We start from the raw sequence: 15,856 nt of genomic DNA, 5'->3' as shown, positions 1-15,856 counted from the left end.
ACCAGGGCCTGCAACGAATTTGCTAACTTCTTTACTGAAAAAATCCTAAAAATTAGAGGATCACTTTGTACTACCATATCAACACCAGAACCAATGCTTTATTCAGCTGGAACTATTTCTGACAAAATGTCCCATTTCAGCGAAATAAACCACAAAAGCTTAGAGCAGATCATTCAGCAGTTAAGTTCCTCCTCCAGCTGCCTTGATGTTCTACCCACAGCTTTCTTTAAAAAAGTTTTACCTGTAATAGCGTCTGATTTGACTCAGATAATAAACGCGTCCCTTCTGTCAGGTGTTTTCCCCCAGTCCCTAAAAACAGCAATTATCAAACCACTGCTGAAAAAGAACAATTTAGACAAACTTCTACTCCAGAACTACAGGCCCATCTCAAACCTCCCCTTTATCAGTAAGATTATTGAAAAAGTTGTATTTCAACAATTAAACACCTTCTTAACAACGACCAGCCGCTTTGATGGTTTCCAGTCAGGTTTCCGTGCTCACCACAGTACAGAGACCGCCCTTATCAAGGTTTTTAATGACATCCATATAAATACAGACTGTGGAAGAACCACCGTGCTGGTACTATTGGACCTCAGTGCAGCATTTGATACTGTTGATCACTCCATTCTGTTAGAGCGCCTGGAGAACTGGGTCGGCCTTTCTGCTACAGCTCTCCACTGGTTTAAATCCTACTTAAAGGACAGGGACTTTTTTTGTATCAGTAGGTAACTTTACATCGAAGATTACAAAAATCACATGTGGGGTTCCCCAAGGGTCCATCCTGGGTCCCCTCCTCTTCAATATCTACATGCTCCCTCTAGCCCAGATAATAAAAAATAACAACATCAGCTACCATAACTATGCAGACGACACACAGCTCTACATCACCATGTCACCAGGTGACTATGAACCAATTCAAGCACTGAGTAAATGCCTAGAAGAAATCAATGCATGGATGTGTCAAAATTTTCTTCAGTTGAACAAAAACAAAACAGAAGTAATAATATTTGGACCAATAGAGGAGAGATCAAAAGTTAGCACACAGCTTCAGTCGCTTCAGCTAAAAACCACTGATCAGGCCCGAAATCTGGGAGTAGTGATGGACTCAGACCTGAACCTCCAAAAGCATCTAAAGACAATTACAAGGTCAGCTTTCTACCACCTGAAGAACATTTCTAGGATTAAAGGACTGATGTCTCAGCAGGATCTGGAAAAACTAATCCATGCGTTTATTTTTAGTAGAATTGATTACTGCAACGGTGTTTTTACAGGTCTGCCTAAAAAGTGGATCAGACAGCTGCAGCTGATCCAGAACGCTGCTGCCCGCGTTCTCACTAAGACTAAGAAAGTAGAGCACATAACCCCCGTTCTAAAGTCCTTACACTGGCTCCCTGTATCTCAGAGAATAGACTTTAAAATACTTCTGTTAGTCTATAAATCTCTAAATGGCTTAGCACCTAAATACATCACAGACTTGTTATCAGCGTATAAACCCTCCAGACCACTCAGGTCTTCTGGCTCCAGCCTACTCTGCATACCTAGAACCAGAACTAAACAAGGAGAAGCAGCATTTAGTTCCTATGCTCCACTTATCTGGAACAAACTTCCAGAAAACTGTAAAAGTGCAGAAAGCCTGAGTTCCTTTAAATCAAGATTAAAAACACATTTGTTTAGAATTGCCTTTGAATGTTCAAGTTAAAATGTTTTACTGTTTTCAAATGTTCTTTTTTTTGTTTCTACACTATCCCTACTTGCTTTTATTCTGTTTTATTTTCCAATATTTTAATCATGTAAAGCACTTTGCATTGTCTCTGTACTGAATTGTGCTATATAAATAAATTTGCCTTGCCTTGCCTTACTTGTTTCCCTAATATTGTCCAGTTTTGTTTTTTTTAGTTTTACGTTTTGCAGCTGGATGCTTAATTTTTCTCAGCAGTTGGTTGCAAAAAGCGGTAAATGACTGAAATGATGGCTTCTACCTGATTCACCTTCACTAAACCTAAACTAACTAAGGAATTTAAGATGGATTTTCCAAAAAAAAGTAAAAAACAAAAGATGGATTTGCTTAACAGCATCTAATGTTGGTGTTAATTGACTGAGTTTTGTATCTGAAGTCTGAAAACATTTTTGTTAATGAAATGTTAAGTAGCTTAAATTTTTTGTCCTGAAAATGTTGAATCTAGGGTACACACTGAAGGAATGTCTCTGCTAACATTGATGGATTAGATGATGTGGGTAAATGCTACCAAAAGTAGAAATGAGTCTGAGTTCATTACCACATGTGCTGTCGCGGTGCTCATGGAAACTTTCCTCTGGCAGGTTTCTTATGCGCGCCCAAGCTCCGCCTCCATCAGAGATGCAAATTTGTACGTCAGTGGTTTACCGAAGACCATGACGCAGAAAGAGCTGGAGCAGCTGTTCTCTCAGTACGGACGCATAATTACCTCACGGATCCTGGTGGACCAGGTGACTGGTGAGTAGCGCTGGACTGGCTCTCCTTTTTCCTCCTTTTACTTTCACATTTTTCCCCTTTTGGGTCTGCTGAACAAAATGACGCTGTGCCAGCTGAGAAATGCAGAGGAGCTGGTTTGAGGATTCTGTCCCCAAAAATGCAATTTTCCACTAGAGCTGTTTATAAATATGCATCAACAGAATACGAACACGGCGGCTCTAAAGTAGGAAACAGTGGTTTAAATTAGCTTTTCCTGTCAGTATCCTGTTCTGATTACCTTTATTTTTTGTGATGCTTATTTTACAGCCTGAAATTAACAGTTTAGACCAATTAGATTTTCTGTTTCTCAGCCATAAGTTGAAACCAGAATCCCAAAAAAAAACACCTAAATGGATTCTCTCACATTAGCCTCATCTCCCAGTAGATATGTGCAGAATCCTTTCGGCACTGTGGGCAGATTTCTTAAAGAAATGACACGTTTCAGGGATGTTGTACACAAGTAGTTATGGTATAACCTGCAAAGACCTTAAAGTTTTACTGCTCGCTCTTTGAATTTTAAGTGAGCTCAACTTAATTCCTTAATGTTCTCACAGGTTAAACTAGTCGGTTTCTGTAAGATCTGAATAAAACAAAATATCAGATCTATGCATGAGCCCTATCCTCCAGGTACGGTGCAATAATATAAATACACATCGTTCACCCTGAAGAGACATTTAAATGTTCATGTTGATATTTATTTATTTATTTATTTATTTATTCATAGGAGAGTCCAATTAAATTAATGCATTTTGGTAATTTAAGTGGTAAAAACAGTTTTCTGAAATTGCAACAGAGTAAAGGTGAAAAGTTTAAGGTCTCATTCAGAACTTGCAGATACTCAAAAAGAGGTTTGAAACAGATGGGCGATGGGTTGCAACAATATCGACGTGGAGAAATTAAAAGCTGGAATAATAATTTGCATTGCAGAAAGTGACCCAATACAGCTGAGCAAGGCTTGCTGGGTAATAAAAAGGCAACGCTTTTTTGACTTCAATACTAAAAGCAGTCAAAAGTTTGACCAACGTCCTTAGTAGATTTTGCTAATGTGACAAAAGGATCAAGAGTTTCCATGAACTTAGAAAATGATCTCAACAGAAGATCAACAGGCTTTTTTGAAAACCATCTAAACTTTAAATACCTTGCAGCCTAAACTGTATAGGCAAACATCTGCTCAGTTGTAAAGAAAAAATATCCATAATGGAAAAAAAGAACCCTAAAAGAGACCCATGTTGTGCATAACGTGATGGTCAAACATCAAACTCTGACTTTAGGTCAGCATTAGCAGAGTAACCTTCTGCAAGATGTTTGTCGTAGAATGGGTTGTAGATATTTAGATATTTCTGCTCTCCTCAGGTGTCTCCAGGGGGGTCGGCTTCATCCGTTTTGACCGGCGAGTTGAGGCTGAGGAGGCCATCAAGGGTCTGAACTGTCAGAAGCCGCCTGGTGCCACCGAACCCATCACAGTCAAGTTCGCAAACAACCCGAGCCAGAAGACCAGTCAGGCGCTGCTGTCTCAGCTGTATCAGTCGCCCAATCGAAGGTACCCAGGACCCCTCGCACAGCAGGCACAACGCTTCAGGTAATAGGGGCATATCTAAACAGAAGAAAATCTGATCAGAGACCAGCCGACTGCATGATTCGACCCCATGATTACATTCACCACCATATTATTTTCCCCCACATCTTCTCAAATATAGAGAATTATAAATCCTGTTAAAATAAAAGTATTTTCAGCTCTTGCATCCTACTGATAGTTTCTCTTATCGTGCTGCTAAAGCCATTTTAGAAGCTCTATGCAAGTCTCCAGGCTGTGTAGGTTGATTGAGAAACAAGTACAGTCAGCAGGTTATTAAAGGCTGTAAAAGTCCTCAGGTTCCCCTGAGTGGAACAGAGTTTGATCATTGTATCAAAACCATTTTTCATTCGTCATCTTTTCAAAATGAGTCGTCTTCAAGGAAGCTTTCTATTTACTGAAATGGTTTTCCTTTTCTCCTCCAAGGTTGGACAATTTGCTGAACATGGCCTATGGAGTCAAAAGGTAATCAGATTTTCTTTTAAAAACCTTTTTTTTTAATTGTTCCCGAGGGATCATTGACCCAATAGGAGGGCTTATTTTGTTGCGTTGGTAGTTGATGCTTCACAAGGTCTGACTGATTCAACAAGAGATCATGAACAGAAACTGCCTGCAAATTATGCACAGAATCCAGTAGGAGTACAAAAATGCAGATGAAGATATTAATATTCAAAGGCTGTCTAAGACTAAAAGGTTGATTATTTGTGGTGTGAGAAGAGAGGGTAGAGCCTCTGACGGTCCTTATTAGAGACCCTGGATGGATGGCTCAAGATTTTCTGCCTTTTAGAGCTGAATTTCTGCCTCTTGAATCCAGTGATGCCAGCTGATATTGGCTTTTAGCACAGCTGAAAACCCTGTTCAAAAGGTTAGAGTAACTTTTGTTGGTTTGACATGAATGGATATAACAATTTTACACTGTTATAGCAATGCTCAGTAAAATTAAGATAAAAGTACTTGGTGAGTTTGAACAGGATAAAATATTTTAAAGGGGACTAGTTGCGTTATGACTATAAAGAGAAACCATTAAAAACATAAAGAACCATATATTTCATCTGAAATAAAACGATGTCCGCTAAGCGTTTGACCTGATATTATTTAGCCTTTTTTTAAGCCTGTAAAGAATTTCATGGTATGTGTGAAATGCATAGTTTGTGTCTAAGCTCCTTTAAAATCTTGATGGGAAAACATGCAGTACTGCAATGGACGAACTCATGCTGTTTTTTTGTTGGTTTTTTTTACAGACAACAGCTGATATTTTCATGTTTTGTAAAGGGATGAAAGTATTTTAATAAGTTGATCTAAAGTTGGTTGATCTTATCGCTCAACCGATGATTAATTAATTAGCCATTTTATTAAGAACCTGAATTTTCTCTTGTATCAAGAGGGTCTTTCTACAGCATGAAGAATTTTGTTTTTTGATTATGTGCTAAATTTAAAAAGTACCTCTATTAACTGTTTTGTGCCAGCTGTTAAAAATACTGAATTAACCAAAAAAAAAATTTCTCACATTATTAAACTTCGACATATTTATAAAATATAACAAACAGAAACGTGTGAAATTACTGAATAGGAAAAAAAAATATGTGAAACACTCACAATCCCCCAGAGATATGTAAAACTATAATTTAAAGACGGGGTAAAATTTAAGCTAAAGCTCAACAAAAACATAAAAATAATAACTCAATATATCCGAGGGAGGGTAAGAATACAATTGACAGTGCTGGCAACTGAACACTAAGGAGGAACATAAATAGGCTCCCTGACTTCAAAACGAACATCCCTCTTTGGATGCTTTGATGGGCTCCTCTTCATATGAATAAACTTAGACCCAAGTAAATAAAAAAGCAGCATGTTTTACATGGTCTGGTGTGAGTCGTGTACGCTTCTTTACTGTGAAGTTGATGCTGCTGTGCTCCGCCATGCAGCATGGCTGAAGAGCTCGATTGTCTGTTTAGAAACCGAACCGCATCAAGTGATTTATACATCCTTGTCTTTAAATGGTGTAAAATATTCTCACTACGAGCATTTTGGAACATATTTCTTTGAATGCCTGTCATAATTTCACTTATAACTATAATGGTCTCGCTCCACTTAAGCAGTGGTGCCCTCTTCTGCATGGCGTTCACAAAAAAAAGCTCTGTCTAAGCGGACATCATCAGTTAATCGTAAATCGATTTGTTTGCATCCTTAATCCTAACCCCAACTGCAACTATGGTTTTGACAACTGAAGCAAAATTAAGACACTAAAATTTTAATGCATGTTTCACCAGACAACAGAGAAACGAGCAAAATGTTGCAAAACTGTGGAATTCAAACTAAAAACTGAATTTTCTTTTTACGATTCTGGTTCCTGATGCCTCCTCTTTGAGCTTTGGTCAGAAATTAGTTCTCCAGTTTATGCAATTCCCACATTGAGTTTTCCGCTACAAATCTTTTTTCCACACAGTTCTCAAACTCAATTCAAGGGTAGATGTTCTGCAACTTTTCAACAATCTTATGTCACCATAATGACAAAAACAGACCCAAACAAGGCATAATGTTCAAACCGTACTGCTCAATGCACCGACAAGAGTAGCTAAAAGCGTCCAAATAGTCCCTAGCATCTGATAAGATTTAAATGTTGGATTCAAAAATGTAACAGACAAAACACTCCCTTGGAAGTTGAAAATTGTCCAAATAGTCATTGTAAAAAAATGTAAGTGTTCAAGTTAATAGAAGCTCAAGTCAAAAAGACAGCTGTCAGTTTACAGGTTAATGTGTTAAAAAAATACTGTGCAATTGCATGAATGTATTAGACAGACATTCCTGGAAAAGTCAAATGGGTTACAATTTCAGAACCCTTTGTGTCCCCTTCCCCTACACCAGGGGTCACCAGCATGGTGCCCGTGAGCACCAAATAGCCCCTGAGGACCACATGTGGTGCCCGCGAGCCTGTTCTAAAAGCACAAATGACCAGTGAGTTGCATCTAAAACTTTATTTTATGTCACTTTTCTTGTTTATTCACACATGACTTTATATGAATTTAAAAATAACTATAACAAAGCATGACATTTTTCTTTATTTTACATAAAGTTAAGGTGAACTCTGACTCTTCTAGTTCAAAGGTCAGTACTGGTAGCTCTTCGTATGACGCAACACCAATGAAGTAGCTCTCAGTTTCAAAAAGGTTGGTGACCCCTGCCCTACACGCTTAAAGCAATTGGCTAAACTACTTCACGAGCCCAAAGTCCAGCTCTACAGAGCTCTGCTAATGAGCTCAAATTGGAGCGGGACGCCTGCTCTTGGGGACTGGAGTTTGGTTCCACCGCTTTACAACAGGAGAACAAATATCTAGGTTTAAAGTTGAACTTTTCAGGGAAAACAATTTAGTTATTCCCAAATTGACTTTTTTTTCTTTGCTAATAAACTGTTAACATGATTGTCTTACAGTGTTGTCTACATTTCCTGGTCATTATTTAGACAAATTAGTGCAGATTTGTTGAAATAAAGTTTCAGTAGGTGTCTTGCATTGAATCTCAAATCAATATTGCAATTGGTTCAAAGGTTTTCGTGATGTCACCCAGTTGTCAGCAGCTCTGATACTGTGGGATATAAAAGCAGCTCCGTCTGACTTTGTCGCTATATTTAACGACGTTTCAGACCCTTCTATGACCCTTCTACTGACCAATTTTATGTGGTACAATGTGCTCAGAAATCTATTAAAATTACAACTTTGGTAAGCAATGAAGACGCTCTACTCAATGGACATTCGGAGCATTACGGTTCACTGTGTCACTACCTGATCGGACCCCTGAGCTGTCTACAAGACTGCCTGCCTGTAATGTCTAAACTAGAAGTGCATTCATGTAAGGCATGAGTCAGCGCCCGGAGTATGCGCTAGCAATGATAAACCAAGTAAGTTAATTCAGTATAAAAGTTACGTTTATTTTGGCCTTATGTTAGAAACATGGCAGTCCAACTACTCTGTCCTCTTAGCAGAGACGGATAGCTCTCCCTCAGGAGAGCGATGTAAGGTGACCAGATTTGATTCCTGTGATGAAAACTGGGGACGTCTCTGATTTAGTTAAGCACAGAATCTCTGCCTGGGGGTTGGTTTGTTTTGTCTGAACTTGAACGTCGACGGAGCGGGTAAGATGCGTTTCAGCAAAGCTCTACTACGTCGGGACCGGATAAATACCTGTTGTTGCGCTAAACTTTCTTTACTCCATGATACACTGAAATCGGGGACAGCTTTTGCCGGGGTCAGGTCATTCAAAACGAGGACATTCCCCAGAAATTGGGGACGTCTGGTCACCGTACCGGAGGGACGGAGTGATATTACACACTTGGAAGAATATGTAACGCGCCTTATGGTCTGAAAAATACTGTATAGGTGGACACATCCTGTCCTCCACTGCCTCGGTAGCATTGGCTTCAGTCATCTTACGGCTCAGACTGATGCGGCTCCACAAAGACTCCCTCAACCTACGGTGACGGTGGAGGTGAAAAATCCTCCACCTTAAAAGACTGAACCTTTGAGCAGAAATGTGTTTAGATTGCAATTAAAAGGATCCAGCAATATTTCTGAGTTTGCAAAATAATTTTTTTTCACAATATATAACTCAAATGTCAGTTAGTGATTTTTACCAATCTAAAAAAAAAAAAAAACTTGGCTACCAAGGCTCTAAAACACAACCCACACTAATTGCTATATTTAATTTAAAAGGCATTTGTTAAAAAAAATGAAAATGTACCTTTTTTTTTTTTAAAAATGAAGACGGTTCATACACATTAAAACTAAGTTGGTTTTGATCAGCATTTAAAAATTCAGCCATTAGTTTAGCAAGTTGTAGAGATTTCTTCAAAAACGGGGTTCTATTATTATATCATCGTTTTCATCTTGTGCTCACATATCCTGCATCTCATTATAACCAAATGTCCTGTCATTTTATTAGGAAGTCAAAAACAGACATTTTGCGATCCCTTTGTGCTCACTGGGAGGTTGATGCCGCCATGGATAAAGGTCAGAGGAATATTAGAAACGGCGCAATGTCTCAAATTTCATCCTCAAGTGCTCATTTAAACGCAGTCATGCAGAGCGATGGCACATGGATGTCGCATGTCTGGATTACTGCGTCGTCTGCATCACAAATGCCTACATTTGACAATCACCCCTGCTATTGCACAAAATTGCATACCTATATTTTGAGCTCCGCTTTTCCTGCCTTGATCTATTATGGACAGCCCTTTTCTGTTTTAAACTTGGTTGCGTCAGACGCCTTTCAGGATCTGCCAGAGTATTGGTGTTGTTTCCTCAAGTGTGATTGAAGTCCGGCTTTCTGAAAGCTCAAAGGGGCATGAGGAGCAGCAACAATACACTTTTGATTCCATGTCTTGGTCGCTCCTTGGCGCACGTCTTCGTTGCCAAATCTCTCTGTGGGTCCTTGATGCTGTGAGCACACCTGTCACAGTGGATGTTCCCTGAGAGGCCAACTGGAGCAGCTAATCCTATGTGACACCTGCTGCAATAATTCATAGGCTTTCCAAGCACTCTGAATTTTATTTCCCAAAACCACACTCACTAATGGCCGGGGCTTTTCTCTGCCTCTTTATTTTGGTCCGGGCGAAAACTCAAACGGTAAAGGGATATTTATTTTCAGTTATGCTGTGCCTTTGATTTCAAGGAAAATTTTATTTTTTTGTTTTTTTTAGGAATCATAAGCTTAAAAAGCAGCTACATTTTTTTTATATTTTTTTTTTTGAACAGTTGGAGAAAGCTGTATATTATGGTTTATGAGATTCAGGCTGAAGAACCTTGTGCAGAAGTCGGAGTTTGAGGGCATTGCCATATTAAGCAAAAATCCAGTTAAGTTGTAAAAAATAAATTTAAGTTAAAAACACAAATGCAACATGTATAATTTTGCTTCATATTTAGTGTGGTAAATATGAAATGAAATGCCTTGTAACTTGTCCATGAAACTAATCCCATTTAAGAGTCGTAGATTATTTATTGTCACCGCGTGTTACTGTGGTGGCATTTCTTTTTGGACACTCCGGCTAAGAGTAAATACAACAGACAATGAACAAAGGTTAGTTTTATTTTTGTTTTCACATTATAGCGTGCAAAAGATTACAGATAAAGTTCAAAAGTTTGTATCAGAACCTGAAGGCTTTGATATCAGCTCCTTTGTGAGTGATATGAGCCATGTGAAAGTGTGAATTGTAGCTTTTCTGACACATTAACTAAATATACTAAGAGATTTTCTATATATAAAGACTTATATTAGTTGCGGATGATGCAGAATGCGCTGACTGATGGCGGCGGGTCATGAAGAGGTCAGGAGTTTGTGCTCCTAGAGCGCCTCTGTAACGCAGCCAAACAGAGGGTAGGGATACTACAAGAACTTTCTCACCCCCCTAATTATTCTCACTTTAAGCAAACGCTCCTCACATTGCTGCAAAAATGCTTGTTCTAAAAGTATCACAATTGTTGAGGTTGTCCAATTGTCACACTTGAACAGTTTTGCATCTACACATATCAAATTATTATTGTATTTGTGTAATTTGCTATCACAAAGGACTGGTTGGAAGGATTGCTTATTTTTTCTGTGTAGAATACATGTATTTCATGGCTGCTTGGATCCAGATTTATATTTTGATAATTCAAGTCTATTCTATTGGACCAGCACTCTGTTACTTGTTTGGCCTTTCGGGAAAATCGCCCACCGAGTGTTGAGCCTTCATGTTTTGGATCAATATTGCTTCATGCATGCAGTTCATTGGGATGAAGGAATGATTATAATTTTTTACATAGATTAATAATTTATTTTTTACCCTATGACTGGATTGTGAAACCTTTAGAGAAATCGTACCCATAAATGTCTGTTTCCATAAAATGGACCATGTTCGGGGTTGAATTTTAAATTTGCCTCCCCTAAAGTGACTGATCTGAACAAATCACCAGATTTGGGAGAACTAACCTGTTTGTAAGTCAGAAGCGATGAGGTAAGAGGTGAGTTACTGTGAAAACAGATCTGCATTTAGCTGTCTTTGACTTTGATTGACTTGAGTTTTCGGTTTCTATTTTAGAAATTCAACAAATGGTGTATTCAAAAGTTTTACCATCTCAAGGTGAAGTAGCCTGCTTAATTCTCCCAAAGCAGGGGGCTGATTAGCTTGGATGTTGTCAGCCAGAACAAGAGAGGTTGGAGTTTGGTTTGAGGTGAATCAGTCATAATTAGATCTTCGTTTAGTCATCTTTGGCTTTGATTGCCATTTATTAGGTATTTTCATAGACCTGCTGGGCTTAACTTGGGTTGCAAAACAGAACACACATACTGTAAACTTTAGATTATTTTTTATGAAACTGAACATAAAACAAACGGAAAGCAAATTTTTTATTAGATACAGAGGTCACTAGATAAGAATAACACTTTATTCAGCAAATACAAACCCCATTTAAATAATCTTGGTTTAATCTTAGATAATCTGTGGATACAAATCGCTGTTCATAAGAGGCGTATCTCTGTATCTCCACCACGTTTAAACAGAATCAACAACCACTACGGACACAACGGTGTATTTGTCATGTAGTCTCTCAGGAGATTTAAATATGTCGGTCATATTTTCTGGGAAAACTGCATTGTGACCGCTGGTAGAACAAAGCTCTGAAAAAATGTCCAAGTGGATGTTTGCTGTTGGGACAGACGAGAATCGGCACTCGATGTCACACCGAACCACAGACTCTCATCAAGCTCATGGCCAGAAACCACAGTTTTACTTTGGATGGGCTTGAAATCCCAGAGTGTTACCAGCTTGACCAGTACAGTCCTAAAGTTTGTGGATCATAGCCATCATAGGCTGGGTTCCCCCCCATCCCAACCCGCCCTATTAGAAAACTGGCAGGCCACCAGGCTTTACGTGTTCCCCCTGCCACCCTAAGCACTGTTTATTTTAAATGTTTTTCTTTTTATACATCAGTTAAAGTGATACCAAAGTCGGTATATAATAGGTAGGGTTGTCAAAATGATTGAATAATTTCTTTTAGTATTGATTTAGACAAAGTACAGGTTTCAAATCTATATAAACGGACCCATTTAGATGAGGCCAAATTGTTGCACTTCCCTCCTGCACAGGCAGAGACACTCACGGACACGGACAGAGATGTTCCTGTCTCCTCTCTGCAGCCGCTCACCTGTCCCATATAAGCTGCTGCTGGATGTCCCAAAGTCTAACATCTGGAGAACAGCCACACATAAACATTTGACCCTCTTTATAGACAAGATGAACCTAATGTTTGGAGAAACTTTCCCAGATAGAAGAGAAAAACCAAGGGCTGGAACCTTGCTACAAGCTAAGCTAGCATGTACCTAAACAGTGAAGTTGTAACCCTTGGGTCTTGGTCTGGTGAAAGTCACTGAAGTGTGCAGGGAACTGCATGTTAGTGCATGTGGAGACTAGATTATGAATGACAGATAATCTCTTGTAGTGCAGTTTAAAAAGGAAAAGGTTACTCTATTCCAGCTAGACTAAACATCCATCATTCAAGCCAAGAGTCAAAGGCTGGGTACTGGGAGCTAAGAACCCCAAAACCTCAGACCCTGTGATCACCCCCGATCAACTGCAATTTACATTTTATACTGGACCCAGACAGTTTAGCCCAAATCCAAACCTGCTTTTGTTTTTGTAACTACGGGGTTTTGTAGGCTAAGAGTTGGGATTTTTATGGTAAGTGGTAGCTTGGTCTCTAATGGTCAACATTTTATTATGACTCATAATTTAATACTTTTTTTTTTCTACAGCAGAGGAAGGCTTTGAGGGATTTAATATTTGTCTATTAGTTGCAGTGAAATCAAATGGTGAGGGTTGTAACTGCAGCTGAAGGGTGGATGGGGCTGATCCCTGTGGAGTTCTCACATTTAAATCAACACAGATCTCTTTTTAAAGGCTCTTCTGCTCCCATTCTGATGTCTTGTCTTGAATCATGTTTATTGTTGTATTTTTCAGCCGGTTCTCCCCCATGGCCATTGACGGGGTGACCAGCCTGGCTGGCATCAACATCCCGGGGCACGCGGGCACCGGCTGGTGCATTTTCGTCTACAACCTGGCTCCAGACGCGGACGAAAGCATCCTCTGGCAGATGTTCGGGCCGTTCGGCGCCGTCACAAACGTCAAGGTCATCCGCGACTTCAACACAAACAAGTGCAAAGGATTTGGTTTTGTCACCATGACTAACTACGACGAGGCAGCCGTAGCCATCGCCAGCTTGAACGGATACCGCCTCGGGGACAGAGTTCTGCAAGTCTCGTTCAAAACTAACAAAACACACAAAGCCTAAAAAAAACCCACTGAGATTGTTTCTAGAAAACACCAAGAAAAAGGGAAACGGAAGCGTATTGTGCGTAACTTTCTACATTAGTAAAAAAGCTTTGGAATCAATATTTAGAGTCCAACAATGTTTTTGTTTTTTCCGCCATTGCTACGCTTTGAATATTTTCATCGGTTTGAAGCAGAAAAAAAAAACCCCGTCAGGTTTTAAAAACTTGACATTGAGTCTCTCGCGGTCTTCACTGATGGATGGCCTATAAGGTTACTACAGTTTTCTAGATTTTTCTGGCACATTGCTTTGACACCGTTAGTCTTGTAAGGTTAAGTGTTGTGGTATTTCTTTGTGTCCTGATTTGCCATCGGTGCGTTAATGCTTTGAGTGGTTTAGCAAGTTCTTATTTTGAGCTGTTTCTGTTAGTTTATCGTACTAAGTTGGTAATTGGTTGGCTGCCTAATGTCGCTTCTTGTAAACCTTAACGGATAAAGACAAAAAAAATTCTTAAAGCAGTACCTTGCCAAAGAGCTAAGAACCTCTTTGATGTGGGTTTAAAAAAAGCATCTATTTTTATAAAAGAAAAATTTGGAGAAACTTTTTACTGGACCTGGAACAAAATATTTTGACTTGAATACTTTGACAAATATCTTCATATGACACCTTGTGAGCTTTTGAACTTTAAACGGAAAGTTTGCAGTGGTTGATGTTTCTGGAGAGATTTATGATGTAAAAGATACCTTTTGAGATCTTTGTATTACCTTTAGACTACAGAATCGGCGCCCGTGCTGGTTTCATTTGTTGAATCATCTTGTGGGTCCTCCTCCATCCCGATCGTCTGCTCGACTACAAACTCGCTTTTCCGATTTAGATTTGAAAACAAAATAAAATATTTATTTGCAAAAAGAAGTGCATGCAAAATCACAGTAAGGAGAGATATTTAAATGTTCTGGGGGATTTAAAATCAGTTCTTCCTGTAAGATTTCCTTCAGATGGAGTTTTTGTGGCGTACCTATAGTATCGGTAGACAGATTTTTGTCTTAATATCGACCATTGGGGGTTTTTACATACTTTGTATGAAAGATTGTGGACAAGCTGATGGCAGCCGCAGTTAAAATAAGCGTCGGAAGAATCAAACGGATAACTTCTGAGCTTTGAGCTGTGTAAATAAGTCTTTTTTTTTTTTTTCTTTTTTTTTTTACGTTGTATTAAACAGACCTTTTTTTGTTTTAGGTTAGCCTTTGCTAGAAAGTGTGATTTATTCTACTTTTCTTTAAGACTATGTAAGATATTGTTTTTGAAACCTTAAATTTCTCTTAGGTTAAAAGATTTTTATTTGTCGTCCTATGGACTAGCATTTCAGTGCATCAAATATGTTGGTTGTTTGGTCTGTAGATAGTCTTGCTTTGTTGAGGAAAAAAAGTATTAAAGTATACACATTTGTTTTTTTTAATATATATAAACATTATAGATATATATTTATGTGGTAAAGAATGGATATAAACCACAGTTTGGAAATACTTTGCTTTCTTTCATACTCACATATACGTAATGCATATAACCTGTCTTTTAAAATCGTAAAAAGGTGTATATTGCTTTATGTTTGGGGACGGACAGTGGCGCAGTTGCATTAGCAATGACAAAAACCATTAAAAAAAAGAAATTGGCTGCTAAATCTTAACGGAGATCATGGTGGTCCAAACGTCTACATGATCTGGAAACATGCACTGAATGCTGCACCTGCATCCTGCGTGGTGTTTGAGCCAGTGCGAGTCCAGCTTCCCCCCTCAAACGAGCAGTGTGCTATGCATTATAGACTTCTTTGCAACTGCTTTTTTTTCTTTATCTATTCCTCCTTTTGTTGTTGTAAAAGTTCAACTTTAAGTCAAGATGAGTTGTGATACCTGCTGCTGTAGGGGGGAGACGGGGAGCACTTTTTTCACGCCCGACTCGCCAACTTGACTCTTTTTCTTTTCAGAACCTGTCGACGATGGTTCGGTCTCGGCAAGATTTTGCCGACGGTTCCGGCGTGAAAAACCGCTCCCTCCAAACCCATCTTATCTCACTACTTAATGGGAATAATTATTTGAAGTTGTATAGTCTGACTTGGTTTACAGCCTTTTTGGACCAGAAAATCTTTTTGTTGACTATTTAAGAGGATGTACATGTTCTTTACTTTGTGTTTGGATACTTTGGATTTTTTCAGTGTTAAGTACATCAATAAATAAGATTGAAGGGCAACGCATTGCATGAGATCGTTCTTTCTGCAGCTGGAAATTTAAATGTCTTTTAACTGTTTTTTTTTTTTTCTGTAGATGCTAGTTTGTGGTTGGCCAGTCAAGGCCTCCAATAAAACTCCAGGATTTTGGACGTATGGAGGTTCTAATTGGTGGTGGTATCAAAAAGCTGTCTAGATCTGTCTCCAGGGTAACTGAAGGTGCAAACCTAACCAGACTCAGCGGATCGATGCATCTTTACTCCCTTAACACCCCA

General features: G+C 39.0%; 1 protein-coding gene across 8 annotated transcripts in view; it reads left to right on the top strand.

Moving 5' to 3' along the window:
• The window catches only part of elavl2 (ELAV like neuron-specific RNA binding protein 2), a 53,955-nt gene extending 38,351 nt beyond the window's left edge, over positions 1-15,604 (top strand). For 4 of the 8 annotated variants that reach the window (XM_036146477.1, XM_036146476.1, XM_036146472.1 and 1 more), the window contains 5 exons: positions 2,320-2,473; positions 3,845-4,070; positions 4,491-4,529; positions 6,930-7,019; positions 13,051-15,604. In XM_036146477.1, the coding sequence (XP_036002370.1) occupies positions 2,320-2,473; positions 3,845-4,070; positions 4,491-4,529; positions 6,930-7,019; positions 13,051-13,381 (840 nt within the window). In that variant the 3' untranslated portion in view covers positions 13,382-15,604. The remainder of the gene's footprint in view (positions 1-2,319; positions 2,474-3,844; positions 4,071-4,490; positions 4,530-6,929; positions 7,020-13,050) is intronic. The other 4 variants (XM_036146475.1, XM_012876833.3, XM_036146473.1 and 1 more) reach the window with 3 other exon arrangements.
• The last annotated feature ends 252 nt before the right edge of the window (positions 15,605-15,856 follow it).

This window comes from Fundulus heteroclitus, chromosome 14, assembly GCF_011125445.2.
Source record: "Fundulus heteroclitus isolate FHET01 chromosome 14, MU-UCD_Fhet_4.1, whole genome shotgun sequence".
Classification (NCBI taxonomy): domain Eukaryota; kingdom Metazoa; phylum Chordata; class Actinopteri; order Cyprinodontiformes; family Fundulidae; genus Fundulus; species Fundulus heteroclitus.
The sequence above is the reverse complement of the archived record's forward strand: the minus strand, read 5'-3'. Positions and strand labels throughout refer to the sequence as shown.